At 33.9% G+C, this 19203-nt stretch overlaps 4 protein-coding genes across 7 annotated transcripts; 1 reads left to right on the top strand and 3 right to left on the bottom strand.

Moving 5' to 3' along the window:
- The first annotated feature begins 1262 nt into the window (after positions 1–1262).
- Positions 1263–6808, top strand: LOC106359779 (pathogenesis-related protein 1-like). The gene is made up of 2 exons (XM_048750409.1): positions 1263–1978; positions 2785–6808. The coding sequence occupies exons 1-2, from the start codon at positions 1729–1731 to the stop codon at positions 3048–3050; spliced, it is 516 nt and encodes a 171-aa protein (XP_048606366.1). The 5' UTR covers positions 1263–1728; the 3' UTR covers positions 3051–6808.
- Positions 6809–7047: 239 nt separating this feature from the next.
- LOC106361090 (aspartate--tRNA ligase, chloroplastic/mitochondrial) lies at positions 7048–11282 on the bottom strand. 4 transcript variants are annotated; one of them, XR_002657333.2, is made up of 16 exons: positions 10864–11282; positions 10612–10755; positions 10426–10535; positions 10217–10328; positions 10057–10128; positions 9863–9954; positions 9640–9760; positions 9372–9494; positions 8964–9159; positions 8661–8848; positions 8499–8570; positions 8310–8408; positions 8139–8219; positions 8011–8068; positions 7564–7785; positions 7048–7369 (listed from the first exon to the last, which is right to left on the bottom strand). XR_002657333.2 is itself a non-coding variant. In XM_013800790.3 (16 exons), exons 1-15 carry the CDS (start codon positions 11224–11226, stop codon positions 7616–7618), a joined length of 2001 nt encoding a protein of 666 aa, XP_013656244.2. In that variant the 5' UTR covers positions 11227–11282; the 3' UTR covers positions 7048–7369; positions 7584–7615. The 4 variants fall into 4 exon arrangements, 3 of the variants coding, with proteins under 3 accessions (XP_013656244.2, XP_022555847.2, XP_022555849.2); XM_013800790.3 differs by having other exon boundaries at positions 7584–7785; XM_022700126.2 differs by lacking the exon at positions 7048–7369 and having other exon boundaries at positions 7419–7785.
- A 1528-nt stretch (positions 11283–12810) lies between these two features.
- LOC106359776 (inositol-tetrakisphosphate 1-kinase 2-like) lies at positions 12811–15748 on the bottom strand. The gene is made up of 9 exons (XM_013799413.3): positions 15230–15748; positions 14352–14433; positions 14218–14250; positions 13990–14110; positions 13812–13904; positions 13616–13735; positions 13298–13530; positions 13129–13213; positions 12811–13043 (listed from the first exon to the last, which is right to left on the bottom strand). Exons 1-9 carry the CDS (start codon positions 15490–15492, stop codon positions 12952–12954), a joined length of 1122 nt encoding a protein of 373 aa, XP_013654867.1. The 5' UTR covers positions 15493–15748; the 3' UTR covers positions 12811–12951.
- A 1804-nt stretch (positions 15749–17552) lies between these two features.
- On the bottom strand, positions 17553–19111 carry LOC106358971. The gene is made up of 2 exons (XM_048749943.1): positions 18370–19111; positions 17553–18262 (listed from the first exon to the last, which is right to left on the bottom strand). The coding sequence occupies exons 1-2, from the start codon at positions 19109–19111 to the stop codon at positions 17553–17555; spliced, it is 1452 nt and encodes a 483-aa protein (XP_048605900.1).
- Between the last annotated feature and the right edge of the window lie 92 nt (positions 19112–19203).

Genomic DNA, 19203 nt, shown 5'->3' with positions numbered 1-19203 from the left:
ATACATGTAAAATTGTAAGCTTTCTAAAAGCATTAATCACAAACACACAAGAAAATCATCTCAAGTTATACGTGTTCCATATCTATATTATTAAAAGAGAAGTACCCATTTGAAAATGTTCTGAATTCATTAATTAAACTCTCTTTTTTATTGTATTTTTCAGTTGCATTTATGAAATATCCTAAAACGAATAAAACTGCCTAATTTATTATTTGTCTTTTCAGTTACATTAATGAAATATGCTTAAATGAATTTAAACTTCATATTTTATTGTTTGTCTTTTTCAGTTACCTTAATGAAATATCCTTAAATAAATTTGGATATAATGTCATTTAATCAACCAAAAAAACTCATGAGTTATCCTTACGTGCATAATTTTAATAATGGAGATTTTTAAAAACGTGCATCATTAAAATGTTACCTAAAACATGCAGCACTAATATATAACATGCATCAATAAAACTAGAATTTGACTCACACAAGTGTACGGATATTATTTTCAGTTGATTAAATTTTAAAATAATTATTTAATCAAAAAATATTTAACAATGGCTATGTTTTTAAAAATTATATGGTATTATTTGCTCATAACTCATTTGTCATTTGATAAATTGTTAGAAAGAAAATTTTAGCATAATATAACTCAGTTGTCATTTGCTAAATTTATGGTTTTTATTTATATTTTTTATTATTTAATTATACTGTTTTCATTTTATATTTGAAAAATAAATGAATTTTCTTTCAAACAATATTTTTGTAAATGTAATTTTTAAAAAATAATCAATTAAAATTGTCATTATCATTGAATATCATTATTTTTGACATAATTTGAGTTTTCGTTTACATCAAAACTTATCATATTTTAGGATAATTTTAATTTAAAATGTAATTTTCATATTTTTCAAATAAATTCTAAAAATATTTTTTAAATATTTTGTTATAATTGTTAAAAAAATATTGAGTTGTATTTCAAATAAAAAGGTAAAGATATTATAAATATTCTAATTAAAATATGTAAAATTTAATATAGTTTTAACGAAATGGTCAAAATAAAAAAAAAATTGCACATAAAATAATCATGATTTTTGTTAACTGGACGGATCATTATTTATATGATATCGCATACGAAAGAAAAATTTCTGTTTTTAAAATTATCTAATTAACTCTATACTCATTTTTTTTTATTTTTTATATAATATCACACATTCGTAAAAAAATAGATAGTTTAAGATGCAAAAAAAAATATTTACTTAATGAATATAATATGAACGAATATTACAAATACAACATTTAATAAAATAAATAATTAAAAACTGAAAATTCATACCCGCGCTGGCGCGCAGATCAGGGTCTAGTATATATTGTTCCATACATATTTATACGACCAACAAGTCATTAAAATGTTTCATAAGGTCATCCTCGTACTTCAAATAATTAAGACAACAAATTTAAGAGAAAATTAAATTTCTAGGAATATAATTCTTAATGAACTGTTGTAAACAAAAAAATAATTCTTAATGAACTGGCCAACTATATTAGACCGAAGACGCATTCTTTTCTAACTATTTTTTTTTCTACTATTTAACAATATAAATTTCACAAGTGATAGCTTCGGAAAGTAAAGAACGTTTCACAAGTTTCCCTGCCACCTACTATATAACTTGGTTATAATCCTCACTTTTAAGAAGCACCAAAACTTAAAAACTCTAAACGTTCAAAACAAAAAAGATGAAAATCTTTATCCCATCTCGAAACCTAATCTTGGCCACAACCATTTTCCTCGTTTTTATTGCTCCCATAAAATCCCAAGACAGCCCAGAAGACTTTTTGGCAGCTCACAACGAAGCACGAGCTGCCGTTGGGGTGGGTCATTTAACGTGGGACGTTCGGGTGGCTCTTTATGCCACTACCTATGCGAACCACCGTAGAGGCGACTGCGCTTTGAAAAACTCGGAGGGGGCCAGTGGCGAGCCAGGGCCCTATTGTAACATCCCGAGTTGTGATATGTGAAAAGGCTTAAGAGAATTGATTTGGCTACCTATGTCACCAAAGTTGACTTACCTTTTCCGGAGCACATCCTGAAAGAACTCCAGAGTTAAGCGTGTTTGAGCTGGAGTAGTGGAAGGATGGGTGACCTATCGGGAAGTGATTCGCGATAGCGTGCGAGTGAGGCCAAAGCATGGAAAAAGGTCGGGTGGTGATTGCAGGGTCAGTAAACAATGATTTCGAGCCTTCAAAAATTAACGGACCGACCGTCGGATGGGATGGGGCCCACGGGCCGAGAGAGCGGGCGTGGGTTGCCCATTAGCCGTGGGCGGTCGGGGCGTTATAAGTGGTATCAGAGCTGGTTAGCCATCTCAGTTCTGACCTGAGAGGCGTCTTGAGACCTGTCGTGGGCCGCAACGAGGACGTTGCGTTCTTTGAGAGGGGGTGAATTGTAACATCCCGAGTTGTGATATGTGAAAAGGCTTAAGAGAATTGATTTGGCTACCTATGTCACCAAAGTTGACTTACCTTTTCCGGAGCACATCCTGAAAGAACTTCAGAGTTAAGCGTGCTTGAGCTGGAGTAGTGGAAGGATGGGTGATCTATCGGGAAGTGATTCGCGATAGCGTGCGAGTGAGGCCAAAGCATGGAAAAAGGTCGGGTGGTGATTGCAGGGTCAGTAAACAATGATTTCGAGCCTTCAGAAATTAACGGACCGACCGTCGGATGGGATGGGGCCCACGGGCTGAGAGAGCGGACGTGGGTTGCCCATTAGCCGTGGGTGGTCGGAGCGTTATACCTATGGCGAGAACCTCGCTTGGAATAGTGGTAGCATGTCAGCCGCTGAAGCAGTTGAAGCGTGGGTTAACCAGAAATCTGACTACGATTATAATTCCAACACATGTGCTGATCCGTTAACAAATTGCTTAAGCTATACTCAGGTTGTTTGGAGAAACTCGGTTAAGTTGGGATGTGCAAAAGTGAGCTGCATCAATGATGGAGGAACCTATATTACTTGCAACTATGATCCTCCCGGTAACATTGTTGGCCAGTGGCCTTACTAAAAGGAAATAACCTATGATCCCCGAATATGTTTCGAAGTCTATGTGTGTATTGTTTGTTTCTATGTTGTTTATATATAAGCTAATAATGATTGGTTTGTTTGGTCCCGTCGTCTTTTGTACCATATTTATGCGTGTGTTTCTATAATGGAATAAGAAAACTGCAATACTACGGCATGCACTTGCTTTGTTTGCTATGTAGTATGTACAAGTCTCCTTTTTTTCAGTTGTGATAATATGCCAAGAATTTCTAAATCGTTAGCTGCATTTTGATGAAAGCGTTTCCAAACCATTAGTTGAATCCTTTTTAAAGAGTTTCCAAACGTTTAGCTTAATTTTTATTTTCTCTGTAATATGTTTTCTACTATAGATAGATGTACCGTTTTCATTTTTGCTGTTTTTTTCTAGAAATACACAATTCTGGCTAAAACACTGAACTAGCTATTATTTCATCACCTTAGTTATCGTGAGCTAGGCGATTAATGGAAGAAATCGATCTTTGAACCAAAAATACAAGTTTTTTTCTTAAAATATATATAATCCACAGCCAAAACTAATAATTTTAGAGATATTGTTCCATCCCCCTTAGCTGTCCTAGATAGTCATCACTTTCAGCTGTACGAACATATATATCACCTCAGTTAAAAAAAAAACATATATATCACCTTTTCCGCATCTAAAACCATAGATAACGTGCGTACATTTCACAATGCTTTGAGAGAAATTGATTAAAACACGCTGATTACCACTTCTCAAAAATTCTTTTTAATCAAATACTCTAACATTTGTGTTTAGGGTTTAGTATTTAAAGGTGTGATTGGGTTTATTAACTGTTATAAATATTTTATAAATTATTATTTAATATTTACAAATGTTGTAGGAAAGTTATTTTAATTTTTTTAAATCACAGATTTAAGGTATATATGAAAATAGCTATCTTTTAAAAGTAAATTTGAAAATTGGCAACTAACTTAGGATAAAGTTAAAATTCTCCTATGTTTTGAAATTGTGTAAGTTATAGGCAATTGAAAACGTGACACAATGATAAATCTATATTATTATTTGAGAAGTGAATTTGCTTACTTGACGTATTCTCCATGATCTTAGTGAATTTTTTTACTTGTCATATTCTCCATGATTTTAGGATAAGTCGTCAGTTTAATTAATAATATTATTTAAATTTTTTATTTTAATATATAACTTTATCATAATATTTTAAGATAATTAATAAATATTAACCTATTCTACCTATATTTATACTATTATTTTTTAAAATTCTAATATATAATTATCATGATATTTAAAATATTTAATTAAATATATATTAACAATTGATATTAACAATATCTACAGGTAATATCATAATTATGTTTAGCTTATATTTAGTGTATGGTTTTAATGACTAATATTATATCCAATTTCTATGATTTTATTAGAAATATTGTTCAAAATATATACAGATTATTTTAAATTTATATATAAGTATACTAATATATTTTAATTAATCGGTTTCTTCGGTTTATTCGGTTGGATCGGTTAATATACTGAACTGTATCTATATACTGGAGTTTTCAAAATAACTATTTGGTTTATTTGATACTACCAAATCCAAACTATTTACTCTATTTTGGTTCGGTTTTAAATGGTTTGGTTTTACCGGATTGAACACCCCTAGGCTATTGTTATTTTGTTAACGTTTTAGAGGTTGTAATTAATTATAATCCATTCAGTACAAATACAATAAGTGTTTAATTTCAAATCCAAATTTCCTAATTTGATTAATACTATAGATTTTTTTTTATCCAAAATCCACATCCCATAAATAAAAATATGAAACAAAAGAAGGTAATTTAACACATTGATTACCAGTATGAATATTGAAGTTTTATAATTATAATATTAATCTAAATTTGTATCTAATTTAATAATTTTTATTAAAAATAAACATTAGAATTAAGAATTGCTAGGTATATATATATTAGTCTGCACAAGGTGCGGGACATCGAGTAATTCTCCTATGTTTTGAAATTGTGTAAGTTATAGGAAATTTTCCTATCTTTTAACCAAAATAAAAGTTTGGTCTCATTAATTGGAATAAGAAAAAAAAAACATATGTTTTATTAAAAAAAAAGAGAGCAGGTTGACCCTCAAAAAAAAGAAAAAGGCACAAATAAGACGATATATCAAATGTGTACTACCTGCTCAATCAACAAATTTATTTCTTACTGTTGTGGTCTTGATCCATTGTCTAGGCCACTTTGACCACTTCAAGAATGACTCATACACATATTAAGTTTTCATTGCTGAAATCATTCTCTTACAAACCATCTTAATCAGATTAATTTGAAATATCTGAGGATACTAATAACGGAAGTTTCTCATTGGATTTCTTGGAATTAACATTTTCTGGAAAAAAAAGCAAGAGAAAAATGAAAAACGGTTTTTAATTTAGATTCTTTAAAATTTTGCTAGAAACTCTTATAGTATTTGCCAATCTGTAAATGTACAAACTTTTCTTTTAGTTTAAAATTAACCTACTTATTTTAATATAATTATTCGTTATTATTTATTAATATTATATTTATTAAATATTTAAATATGCCTTTTATCAGTGATCATGCTTTCATAGTTCTATTTAATTTGAGTTTTTGTCATCTAAAGATTTTTTTGTTTGGAATTTTTTTTTGTTATAAATCTTTTTTTCAAGACATACAAGGTTGTGTTATTATAACCAGGAACAATATCTACGTACTACATCTACATAGGAGGATTCACCATTCCAAACAAAAAGATGGCATGTTTTTTTTCCCAAAATTATTTTCAGTTTCAAGATTACAAATTTAGAATGAGTTCTGATAATTGAGGATATTTCAAAAGATTACAGCAAATATTTATATAAAATGTTGTCAATAATTGTAAATTAATTCCCCAATAAATAATAATAAAATGAGGGAGTAGAATAGTCTTAGCTCGGGGAAAAGTATCTATTTTAACCTGAAATTTACCCATCATGCTTATTCATACCCGAACTTTGTAATAGTGTCCATACCGAACTATATAACAACTCAAAAAATACTACATGAACTTTAAGCGTTATGCATTTTCCTTCACGAACTTTACAGTAGTGTTATATTTCATACTGAACTAAACAAAAATTCAAAAATACTATATGAACTTTCAAAATCGTGCTTATATATAATTGGCCATCAAAGTGTTATTCAACCATTAATTTATCAAACGACATAGTTTTTGATAAATTCTGTAATTTTTTAGTTAAAAAATACTACATTTTTTTAACGACTTAAAAATACTGCATAAGCTCTCAAAATCGTGTTTACATATTAATTTTTAATTTTACAAAATTTATCCAAAATGACGTCATTTTGATTAATTAACGGATAACTAACATTTTTGATTGTCAATATATATATATAAACACGATTTTGAAAGTTTACATAGTATTTTCAAATTTTAAATTTTACAGAATTTATCAAAAACAACATCTTTTGCCTCTGATCTAAAGGCAAACCAACACAAAATTCTAAATTTTTACAATATAGTGCAATTTTTAGTAATACTATAAAGTAAATATTTAAATTAATAATAATTGGTTTATATTTATAAAATAATGATTTTAAAGTTAAATTAAAACATAAATGATTATATTTTTTTTAAAAAAACTGAAACATTAAAAATTTGATAATATTTATTTGATTAAACTAAAAATTAAATATTAGTTACTGTTTACAAATTTATACAAGAAATTTACTTTGATCTAGTAGTTAATCTAATCTTACTTGTCCACCAATATGAGAGTTTGAACCTTCCGAAAATTAATTTTTAATTTTACAGAATTTATCCAAAATGACGTTATTTGATAAATTAACGGATGACTAATATTTTTTTCGTCAGTATATATATAAACACGATTTTTAGAGTTTATGTAGTATTTTTAAATTTTACATTCTACAGAATTTATCAAAAACGACGTCGTTTGATAGATGGTTGAATAACACATTTGACGATTAATATATATATATATATAAGCACAATTTTGAGAATTTATGTAGTATTTTGGAGTTTTTCTGTAATTCGGTATGGAATATGCACCACTTCAAATTTCGGGAGAAAATAGGCACAACGGGTAAAATTCAGATTGAAATATGCACTTTTCCCTTAAAGCTTGACCCTCTTCTATCTGGGCCTTACCAATGTCCTTTGCACTCTTTCCTTCCTCCAAAGTTTGCCCTCTTTGTTCCCTTATTATATAAACTCTCTCTCTAGATTTATCGAAGCTCAGTCTGTTTTCCCTCTCTCTCCACCTGTAAGAAGACATGAATATCAGCAACTCAAAAAAATGCAACTCAAAAAAATTATTGTGGGTAATTTTTTATCTTTCATGTTCAAGTGGGAACTCTCCAAATATCGTTCCAAAAAGTAATATCCATACAAATTTCTGTAAAATCAATAACCAATGGTGTTAAGGATATATAGAAGATGTGGACAAGAGCTTTGCCTCCGATATACTATTATTACCACATCTCTACTTGATCATCTTCTCAGAGCTATTATTTGGTGCGGATGGAGAGATCTTGGAGCTGCTTTGGATCGACTTCAGAGGGAGTTCTGGTTAAGGCACATTGCGCTGTGGTTGTCTTTGGGAAAGCTATTACATCCCTTATGGAACTCGCACCTCCCAGCATCATCACTATCCTATCCAATCCATAAGCAATTCCACCTGAAATAATATATCAAATACTAATGCTTCATCAACCATGCTTGAATAATCTTCTTCAGCAACATCATCATCAGAAGAGTGCCATCAAGTTATTGAACAAAGTGTCAGACAAATTTAATCCCATTTTTCCTTAAAGATCCAAGGCAGAAAGTTGTCGACGGGTTGATTATGGTGTACGTTAAATATCCCGACACATGAAAGGACACGCTGTGTAAATTTACATACCATGAGGAGGAGCACCCATGTCAAGAGCCTCCAGAAGATAGCCAAACTTCGCTTCAGCCTGTTTGCAGGAAAAAAAAAACATGAGACAAGGCTTACATGTAGATGTCAATTTAGAAAATGAGTCTCACTTCTTCAGCTGAGATGCCAATGATCTCCAAAACCTTTTCTTGGACATCCCGCTTATATATCCTTAAACTTCCTCCGCCAATCTATTATAAATTAAGACAGCGTATCAAAAAAATCTCCCAAACCATTGTTCCATAAAAAAGTAAAGTAAATGGCCAAGCTGTTTTATTTACCTCGACCCCATTGTAGACCATGTCATAAGCGAGAGCTCTTGCAGAAGGTAAGTCATCCATATCTTCAGGCCTAGGAGCTGTGAATGGATGATGTAATGCCTGAAGAGAAAAGGTATTTCATATAAGCAAACAACATATTTGGCCATTAATCTCATCTCATGGAAGAAATCAGATTATGAACTGACAGACCTCAAGCCTCTGCTCTGGTTCATTCCACTCAAACATTGGGAAGTCTGTTACCCACAGAATAGAGTGCTTGGACTATATAATAAACATTGATAAGGCATTAATCTGATAAACTATCATTAAGAGGAAAAAAAGAAGAAGTCACTGGCTAATTAAAGAACTTACATGGTCAATTAAATCCATATCATGGGCGACAAAGAGTCTTAACCTGTCTAGGGTTTTATTAACAGAAGTAACAGGACCCACTCCAAATAAAATAAGATCACCAGGCTTTCCTCCACATTGTCTCACAATGTTTGCTTTACCCTCTGGGTCTAAACTAGACACTAATGCTGCAATTCCCTCGACCTCGCCTGCATAAGAAGATTAGCTCTAATCAGAGCTGAATGTACAAAGTATAGTTATATATGACTATCACTATACAAGAATGACAGGGAGAAACAACTAGGTATGATTATATGTATTTACCATTATCCAAGACCTTCAAGAAAGGCAGACCCTTTGCTCCAGATTTGATTGCTTCATTGTAAACATCTCCTTTTTTGAGAGCTGAGTTTGAATATTTTTTAGCACCCAAAGGCACACATAACACTTTAATGATTCCACCGCTTTCAAGGGTCTCCGTGAAAACCCTCAAGGGCGATCCTGTGAAAGCATTTGACACCTGCAATTTCAGGAACTTGGAGTTTAAACATTAAAATAGACTTCAATGCTTCTGTACAAAATATGGAAAATAGCTCTCTGACGCACTACCTAAGTCAAACTAAAAACCAGCATAAGCAATTATGTCCTTGCAGGAAACAAAAGCAGGCAGAGATATTTATATACTTCTTTGTAACAGTTAGCTAAATAACCAAGATGCAGAGATAATATTACGTCTTTCAACTCAAGATCAAATCTTGTATCTGGTCTATCTGAACCATGTCGATCCATTGCATCAGCATACGTCAGTCTTGGGAATGGATCAGGTAGCTGTATACCTTTGATCTCTGCAAAGACCTGCACAAGAAGTTTCAAATAATAATTATAAAAAAGGTGCTGAAGTTCACCAAACTATCATTAAAGTGAAGAGATTCACAAAGAAAACGAGGAACAGAATTACAGGACGTAAAACATCATCAACATAGCTCAATGGAGCCCTAACCTTACGAATAAGATCCTCATTCAGCTTGAGCATGTCCTCCATAGGCATGAACGCCATTTCCATATCAAGCTGAGTGAATTCAGGTTGCCTATCAGCTCTTAGATCTTCATCTCTAAAACATCTGATAAGTACCAAAGAAAAATCATTTGCATGATGAGCCACGTATGCTAGGGAGTCTTATTCTAGACCATGCTTTAGAGCCAAAGATCATATACATACATACCTTGCTATCTGGTAATACTTGTCAAACCCAGAGACCATTAACATCTGTTTGAAGAGCTGAGGACTTTGTGGCAAAGCATAAAATGTTCCTGACTTCGAAAGAGACATTTGATATAATCAGATCTATAAACTATGATGAAAGCTTCTTCATTCTCTAAAGGCAATAAATGAAAGATGAAAAGAAGTAAAATGCACCTGAATTCTTGAGGGAACCAAATAATCTCTAGCGCCTTCTGGAGTTGATCTAGAGAGTATTGGAGTTTCAATCTAACACAAACAACAAACCAAGATGAAATAAAACTAGGTAAGACCAAAAGAACTATGCAGACTCTCTTTCGAATGGAGAAGGAAGTACCTCAATAAACCCATGCATGTCTTCTAGATACCTCCTGATCAGCTTCACCACATTATGGCGAAGAACAATATTATTCGTCATCTGCTGACGGCGTAGATCAAGACATCGAAACCTACCAATAAACAAACAAAATCCAAAAGCATCATTTAAGCACTTGGAGCTTCAAAAAAAAAAAAAAGACCAACCATGAAAGATAGCTAATATATCACCTTAAGCGAATATCTTCTTTAATCGAATCTTTTGTCTCGTCAGAAGTAGTAACGAGGAAGGGAAGCTTTGACCTCACAGGATTCAATATTTCAACATGCTCTGCAACTACCTAATGCAACAACCTACTAACTTTCAGAAAGACCAAAACATATATAAACATGAATGAGAGAAGAGAAAGCATATACCTCAATGACTCCAGTTTTCATTTTCTTGTTGATGGACTCATTTGGTCTAGCACGAACAGTACCTTCCACTGAAACAACGTACTCAAGCCTCATGTCATTGATCAACCCGTGCGCCTCAGGGAACTCATCCGGAAGCGTCCTAACCTAATAATTATAAAACTTTGAATCGAACACAACTTAAGTGCATTGGTAAGAAGAAACTTTCTAATCTCTATTGATACAAAGTGGAAGACTTTAGTTGAGATAGAAGACCTGGACAATGCCTGTGTGATCTCTAAGGTTAAGGAAAGTGAGACCTCCGTGGACTCGGTGGAGGGCGACCCACCCGCAAAGGTGGACTCTTTTTCCAACGTCTTCGACTGATAACTCACCGCAAAGCTCTGTGCGAGAAACCCACCTGAGAACCGACGGAGGAAGAGGAGGAGGAGGCGGTTTCACTACGGAGTCGATGGAGGTGGCTGCGGCGGTGGAATTGGAGAAGGTTCTTCGGGTTCGGGGAAGTGGGTTTCTCAGTTTTGGTAAGAGGAAGAGAGAGGCGGCGTTGGCGGTGGCGGTGGCGGAGAGGAAAGGGGAAGGTCGGAGAGGGAGAGGGAGAGTTCGGAGGAGGAGAGACATTGTTGGGAGGAGAAGAGTAGCGAAGAGATGAAAAGGTTTCAAGGATTGCGTTTTAGAAACAAAGAGTTGACGAAATCAAATTTGATTAAACCTGTTGGTTTGGTTTGGTTTGGTTTGGTTTATGTAACTAACCGAAATTCTGTTGGCCATACTGATTTAGCCTCATATCATATGTCCCTGGCGATCATGGATCTGGACCGCGGACCCGGCCCGTAAATGACTATCGCGGTACGGTATTGGGACGAGGTTTTTTATGCCCGTAAATTTGCGGGCCTCGCGGGACGGATCTTTGCGGGGCTGGATCTTTTATGGGATGGGCCGAAACGGATCATGCGGGATTACATGGACCCGCATTGTTTTTCTTCATTTCTTATTTTACCTCAAAAAATGAGAAAAAAGTGAGAAGAAAGCGATTCTTGTGACTTTTCCCCTAGAAAACATAAAGAGTTTCGGTGATGATGCATGATTCGAGCTCCGATGATGATGATTCGAGCTCCGGCGATGATGACTCCAGCTCCAGCGATGATGATTCGAGCTCTGGTGGTGTTTTGATTTGATTTTCTCTTTTTATTACACACAACTATGAATTGCTTTATTACAATGTGATATTTCTTAAATTAAATTTGGTTGCAATGGTGTTGTTTAGGAGAAAAATAAGTTGTATATCACGTCACTTGTATAATTTGGCAAAGTGATTCACGATTTTTTTTGCAATCCAAATAATTAAAAAGAGAGATGGTTTGATGAAGACATACAACACTTGATCCAAATTATTACAAAGACAACAACTCAATCAGATTCAAACTCAACAAAAGCTTATGCTGATAGTAAAAGAAGGCTTTTAACTCAAGAACGCAAGCACAAACGGAGCTTTGTGGCATTGATTTTGATAATGCTTTAGTGAAGCTTAATGAGCTCTCTTCAACTCTCTTACACAACTCTCCTACTTGAACATTCATGAAAAAAACTGTAGTAGGCGGTTTGATAAGGAGACGTCCCGCGGAACGGCCCGCGAAGGCTTATATATTCTGCAGTACGGGTTTGGAACAGCATTTTGAAACCCGTAGCCCGCTGTAACCCGCTCGACGACTAACCCGCCGCGGTACGGGACGGAACGGGATGGATAAACTTGCTTGACATCTGTATATGTCCCATCCATTCAAGTATGAATCCATGTTTGGTTAATAATACTTTGAATTCAACTAAATTTATCTATGCCAAATATCTATTCTGGATCTGAACTCATTCGATTCCAGTCAATAATATTTCGATCATATTAAAATAAACATAAAACTAAACATTTGAAATATTTATTTACGTTTTCACTATTTATTTGGGTACTAATTTCGATTTTTAGATCAAGTTTTCCGAATTTTTCTAGTATCTTTTGGATTCGTTTCGAGTTTGTATCTTTTGCAGATTCAATCTTTAAGTTTCCTTGCTAGTGTTTGGTTCGGATTTTGGGTTCAATCACAATTGCTAAGGAGTAAGGCCTAATATTGAGGATGATTTTTTGTGGTAAAATGAATCCTATAGCAACTTCTCTAAAGCGTTTTGAGTTATTGGAAAAAAACTCAGAATCGCTAATCAAAACTTGTCATCTGATAAAGCTTCCAAAAGGGATGAGAGCTAATTCTGTACAAATCCATCATTAGTTTAGTCATTATACTTTTCTCACTGCTCCTTGCATGAGTTTAAAACACTCCTTAGAAGTACAGAGGTTCTTCATTTACAATGTCTCTTCTTCTGTTTGGCTTGCGCCATATCGTGGAAGAAATCTACAAATACTTGCTCATAATCTGGCATCTTTGCATAACCTGTAAATGTAATTTCAAAGCTATAAGTTCATCTATCTGACAAAATCATATTCACACTGCGTACAGAAAAGCTTCAAATACAAACCAGGAAAATAATTGATGTCAATAACATAAAACACGTTCTTGCTCCCATGTTCCCTGATCATGTCTATGTTGAAAAGCCGAAGTCCCTATTCAAAACAAAGCATAAATAACTTAAAACAAAACAGACTTGATTGGCAAAAAAATGTGAAGAAGCAGCAAAGTTTATATACCAATAAGATTCGTAGCTCTTTCGCAAGGGCCTCTAGGAAAGGCTTTGGAGGTAGCTCAGCAACACTAGGGTCCAAGTCAGCATTATCGACTGAAGCAGCAGCAGATGAAACCCTTGGGAACTGGAAGACGCCATCAACTTTGGCTTTTTCACAATTACTAATATTCGGTAGAGAGAATCGTCTCACAACTTTTATAGTATCACCCACCACAAAAACCTTGAACATAACTCCACCTTGAGATACCAAAAAGTGATTTAAGATGCATACTATAGTTTGAGACAATTGCAAACTAAAGTGTAACGTAAAACACAATAGTACCATGATTAACAAACTCTTGCAGGACTAAAGGTGGATCAAGTTCTGCAAGCGAGCGCCTGTCATAAGCTAAGAACAACTGATGTGACTTTGCAGTTCCATCGATCCAGAGTGGCTTTGCAACTGGAACAAAGTTACAAGAATCAAGTTTGGACCAAGTTTATTGCAAATAATATATATTTGTTGAAATTTTTTCTACCTAATGGAAATTTAAGACCAGCTTCTATGGCTCTATCAGCACTAGATGCTGAATCTTTCAAGACAACCATTTGCTTTGGAACAAAAATGCTGCCTACAAAGATTTACCAAAATCACTTATAGAGAAATTTACAAAAGTGGTTGATCTTAATGTATAAATAACAAATGTGAATTATTACCACTGCAATCAGACAGGTTCAAATCTGCCAAACCCTGAAGCATCGATTGTCGATTATGTATACGTTGTATTGCACCTGGAGGATCAAGCACAGTCACTTCCTGGTGTTTTTTCTGGTAATCCTACAAACATTGAGAGGCTAACATGAGAATGTCAAACAAGCTATTGTGTTTGCCACACTAGTCTCATTACATGGAAAATACTCTCAAACCAAAAGGCAGCCACTAACCTCAATAACATCTTGCCACTCTTTTCCTAGCAACTGCAAATGCAGAATCATATATATAAATCATAAGATTTTTAGCAGAAATACATATTTAAAAAGGTTCAGTTGAAAGCATTCTTATAATTCTCACAACAAACCTTATGCAAAACGATATCAAATGGCCCTTGTTCAGAAAGTGGACGGTTCAAATCAATGGGGACAAAGCAAATGCCTTTTCTCCTAAAATAGAGACACACAAAAGTAGTACTGTTAACACTTGTTCAAAAACTCTGCTGTAAAAAGAAAAAAGCCTGAAAGCTATGGGGTGATTAGAAAGAAGCAAAAGTACTAGACCAGACGTCAAACCGGACTCACTAAAAAGATTTCTCCCTGAACTATAAAATCCTTGTTTGAGAGATTCTGTAACATGATATTTTTAAGTAGAACCAGTCATTGTTTTAACTAAAACACCCATGTGGGATGTGGTTTTGAACTATAGAATCCTTGTTTGAGATAATTTTAAGTAAGAGTTGGTCATTGTTCTAACTAAAACAACCCATGTGGGTGAAGAAGAGGTTTCCAAGCCATAGAAAAGGCATAATATCAAGTATATTTTTTTAAAGGAGGGTAAAGTCAAACTCCAACAGAGACTAATCCAAAAGGATAAAAAGAAGGAATATTCCCATAGAAACAAGGTTCCTGATACCACAAGTATACTAGTGCAAGTCTAAGCAAGTTAAAGACAAAAACATGGCACATGACAAGACAATTGCTAGTGGCTATGCCGCTATGGTCCTCCACAATAGAATCATGCAAACAAACAATAGCTATACCAAAACAGGAGTAAGGAAACAAGAACCAAATCTAGTGAAAATGTCAAAGTCCTAAATATCCTTTTAAAAGTAGAAAACACATTGTCGGTTCTGTTTTATACGCCAATCAAACGAACAGTCGTCTCAGGACAAGAAACACACATCGAAGATTGTAACACAATTTTGAAAACTATGTATGTAACATTTTTGTTATGTTTGGTTACCTAGCCAGGACTTCAAGCTTGGGCTGCAAGAAACTCTTTTTCTTCTTGGGAGTCAGAGCATACCCCACAACGAGTTTCTGCGTCTGCTCGAACGGGTGTTGTTGAATCTGAAACGGCACCGTTTCGTTCACCTGTTCCCCTTCTCCATCACCTCCTTGTGGCACCATGTTCTCGCCTTCCATTCTTATACCACCGCATGAAAACCCTAAATCACGCCTCAATCTGGCGGTTTCGAGTTCTCCGGAAGCGAGAGTCCCAAACATTAATATAGAGAGAGAGATGGGTAAGAAGAAAGGGAGATACTTTATAGATCCCTTTAAGATTCTATCTCCGCTTACACACGCAAGTGGTGGAATTGTCACTGCCCTACAGTCTCTAACGCTGCCATAAACGTAGAAGAGAGAGCTAGAGAGATATGAGTACGACACTACACGTATAGGGTTAAAAGTTAGAAACGAGAGATACTGTATCAGAGAAGAATTTTGATGGAGAGATTGGACTCGAAATCATCCCCTATATATTAATCTTATACCATTACAACATGTTTTCCTTGCAAATGTTATCACTAGCATAATTCTTAAAATACTTAAAAAAATAAAATAAGTTGGTTAGTATAAATATATATATATATATATATATTCTATTTTTTATTAAACTAACTATCAAATCGATTATTAGTGTACAAAATAATATTCTCAATTCTTTCCTTAAATAAAAGTTACGGAATAGACTAATATGATTAACATATATATATGACAATTAATGATTATGAATAATACATATTTGATAACAATTTTTGTATATCTCTTTTTTTGTTTAATTTTATACTATTAAAAGAAAATAAACAATCATATTAAATATATAATTAAAAAATTTGATTTTTTTCTTATATGTTATATTTTGAATTTTTTTTAAATGACTATATATTACTAAAAATAGTAAAAGTCTCACACTGAAAATTTTGTAATTAATGGTTTAACTTTTTTTTTCTGTTCAAGCAAGATACAAATGATCATAAATCGTATGAATATGAAGTCTCATTAATATATTTTCATATTATATATATATATATTAATATCATTTAAATTAAATTATATATTATTTAAAATATATATAAATATGTTAATTTCAAAATTTGCATTGAAAAATTATTAAAATTATTAAAATATATATAAATTTGCATTTTTCTTTGCTCATCAGTCATCTTTGAAAATCTATATCATGAGTGGCTTGCAAGTCTTCCATATCATAACTTAGCTCATCCAATATCAAGACATTTTCAATCGATTTGGCATTGGCAGGAAGCTTTGGCATAGACTCATATAGTGAAAGTGAACTCCCATTTCTTTTCATAAGCTTCTCAATCTCTATTAGAGCATACAAATTCTTGTCATTGCAGTCAATTTAAGTCCTGCCAATTCACGAAAAGAACTCTCATGTGAAGCTGTAAATTCTAATAAAACAAAAGTCTCACATAATAAATAGCTGATTATTAGAACAATCAACAAACAACAATTTGACAAAAACGTAGATACAATAGGGGAATTTGATAGAAGAAGTTAGTAGTGTACCTGGACTATTGAAATGATGTCTGCGATTATACTCGATATCTTCAGATAAGAGTTCCCAAGTTTTTTCCCAAACCACCTCTGGTTGAGAAAGACTGTTCGACAGAAGCATTAGAACAAATAGATCACGAACAACTGTTGTAGAACTATCATAGCTACACCTTATCAAATCATCTATGTACTCCTGGTCATCATCCAATATTCCCCGAGCATAACATGTTTCTTTATACCCCTCATAAACCACATCATTATATGTTTTAATATCCTGATAGCTAGTAGGACCTTTGACATAGTTCAACAAAACTCTCAAATAATAAGAGCTTTCCTGCTTCCTTGGGGCATAATTAATTCTTCCAACACTGAAACCTTGTTTCCTTCTATTGAACTTCTTCTGACTCTTCGAATATGTATAATAGTTGGGAATCTGAATATATGTAAGAGTCTGAGCGAAAGCATCAACCTTACACAGCTCAAACCATGCCAAGAACATTGTGTTTTCGATGAGCTTACGACTGACAACGTCCTTAACTTTATCATTCCCTTTGAAGATAATGGTTTGTTTCCCTGGAAGATGAAATGACAACTTCTCAACTGCAGTAGATCTGTAATGTATTGGAAACTTAAAAATTCTCCATGATCCTTCACAAGTTGAAACATATCTACATTGATCAGAACAATATAAGTTAGAATATAAGATTGAAATAAATACTACATACTGAAAATAAAATATTTATGGATCAGTTAATATACTACCTTCAATCAAAGAAATCCTTTATTTCATTCTTTTTAATCTCCATAGCTTCTTTCAATATGTTACCACCAGACTCTATGGCAGAGTTTCCTAACGCCGAGTTAGCTGCTACTGAGTTCGCTGCAACTGAGCTCGCTGCGGCCGAGGTCGCTGTAGCTGAGTTCCCTGCAGACGAATTTGGTGCTGTTTGATTCGTAACATCTGGCCCTGTTGGTTCAACTACCACAGTTACACGGTCAGCTCCTTTGTTAATGTATTTAAATAAATACTTAATGGAACCAACTTGGTTGCACCACTCTACATTAATGTGTGCTCGGTACCGAAGAGAGAGTTTCTTGTTATAAGGGATGACCCATCTGTTGTCACATTTCAAACCATTCTTCTCAACATAACTGTTAGCTTGCTCACGTCTTCTGTAAACAGGAAATCCATCTTTTTTCACTCTAGTATTATCAGCAAAGGGTTTAGGAAAACTTTTCGAGCACTGTCCATTTTCCATGCACGGTGAATTCCTATTAGCAGCTCCACACGGACCATGAATCATCATATCCTTAACAACATCGTAGAGATCTAGATCAAGTGACTTATCAGGAATCTCAGCCGATATGATTTTATCGATGTCTTCTGTTTTTGGAAATTTGGATGAAGGATGCATAAAAAGCAGTATGTGAGCATGTGGCAAACCTCTCTTCTGAAACTCAACAGTATACATAGCTGAAATATATAAAAAAACAGTTGACATTATTGTAAGAAAACGACCAAGTCAGTATAGAAATAATAAGAAATATTTTAAACTACGGTTGAGTCAAAACAAAACTTACATGAAGCTGTCTTCCCCAATATATTCTTCTTTGTCAAATCATGCATCAAAGAATCGAGTTTCATCTTAAACATCCGACATATAACATCTGGTCTGTCATCTGAATTCAGACCTCTCTTTTTCAGAAATCTCGTAAGTTTTGGCCATTTTGGATTGCATGTAAAGGTGATGAAAAGGTATGGAAAAGCAAAATGTCTGCAAATGGCCATAGCATCTAAGTACATATTCTTCATGTATCTTGGACCCCCTGTGAAAGTAGCTGGTAGAACAAATTGCTGACCTTGTTCATTCATGTCTGACTGTCCAGCATTTTCAGACTTCTTGATAGAGTCGTAACTATCTGAACGCAAGCATGTCTGGTTGAGCTGCAAATACCTAAGTCTGTAGGCTTCGATAGTCGTATATGCATCAACTATGAATTGTTGAAATAACCTTCTCGAATATAGAAGAACATGCGATTCATTTTCTCGCTCTTGCATCCGGAAAGCAAAAAACTGTCTCATACTGATAATATCTTTTTTTAGTTTCTTTGACGCTTCTGTGACACCCTTTTTAATGCCAATCCTGAATCCATCCTCACCATACACAAATAGCAGAGGATACTGTAGTGCTAAATAGGAAATATGAATCTCATCGATCCTTGTAAGTCTACCAGACTTATGCTGTAGAATAATATCCCACTTATCCATTCCTAAATTAAAATCTCCAGGAATCAATGCAGCAACCTCAGATGCAGTTGGCATATTATATGTCCGACCATCTCTGTCACTTCTACTTACGATTCACATATGGAAAGTCTCTTCCGGATTCATTCGAAATCTATCTCTAGCTGATC

Source organism: Brassica napus, chromosome C3, assembly GCF_020379485.1.
Source record: "Brassica napus cultivar Da-Ae chromosome C3, Da-Ae, whole genome shotgun sequence".
Lineage (NCBI taxonomy): Eukaryota > Viridiplantae > Streptophyta > Magnoliopsida > Brassicales > Brassicaceae > Brassica > Brassica napus.
Note: the sequence above shows the minus strand (reverse complement) of the source record. Positions and strands in the feature narration are given on the sequence as shown.

What these genes read in the sequence shown, in the direction of transcription:
- LOC106359779 (XM_048750409.1), top strand. Translation starts at nt 1,729, where the DNA reads ATGAAAATCTTTATCCCATCTCGAAACCTAATCTTGGCCACAACCATT. An exon ending in GGCCAGTGGCGAGCCAGGGC is followed by an intron (nt 1,979 to 2,784) that starts CCTATTGTAACA and finishes CGGAGCGTTATA; the next exon opens with CCTATGGCGAGAACCTCGCT.
- LOC106361090 (XM_013800790.3), bottom strand. Translation starts at nt 11,226, where the DNA reads ATGTCTCTCCTCCTCCGAACTCTCCCTCTCCCTCTCCGACCTTCCCCT. An exon ending in ACATGCATGGGTTTATTGAG is followed by an intron (nt 10,129 to 10,216) that starts GTACTTCCTTCT and finishes TGTTTGTGTTAG; the next exon opens with ATTGAAACTCCAATACTCTC. An exon ending in AACCAGAGCAGAGGCTTGAG is followed by an intron (nt 8,409 to 8,498) that starts GTCTGTCAGTTC and finishes TTTTCTCTTCAG; the next exon opens with GCATTACATCATCCATTCAC.
- LOC106359776 (XM_013799413.3), bottom strand. Translation starts at nt 15,492, where the DNA reads ATGTTTGGGACTCTCGCTTCCGGAGAACTCGAAACCGCCAGATTGAGG. An exon ending in AAGCTTGAAGTCCTGGCTAG is followed by an intron (nt 14,434 to 15,229) that starts GTAACCAAACAT and finishes TCTCTATTTTAG; the next exon opens with GAGAAAAGGCATTTGCTTTG. An exon ending in TTGATATCGTTTTGCATAAG is followed by an intron (nt 14,251 to 14,351) that starts GTTTGTTGTGAG and finishes CTGCATTTGCAG; the next exon opens with TTGCTAGGAAAAGAGTGGCA.
- LOC106358971 (XM_048749943.1), bottom strand. Translation starts at nt 19,111, where the DNA reads ATGCCAACTGCATCTGAGGTTGCTGCATTGATTCCTGGAGATTTTAAT. An exon ending in ATTGGGGAAGACAGCTTCAT is followed by an intron (nt 18,263 to 18,369) that starts GTAAGTTTTGTT and finishes TATATATTTCAG; the next exon opens with CTATGTATACTGTTGAGTTT.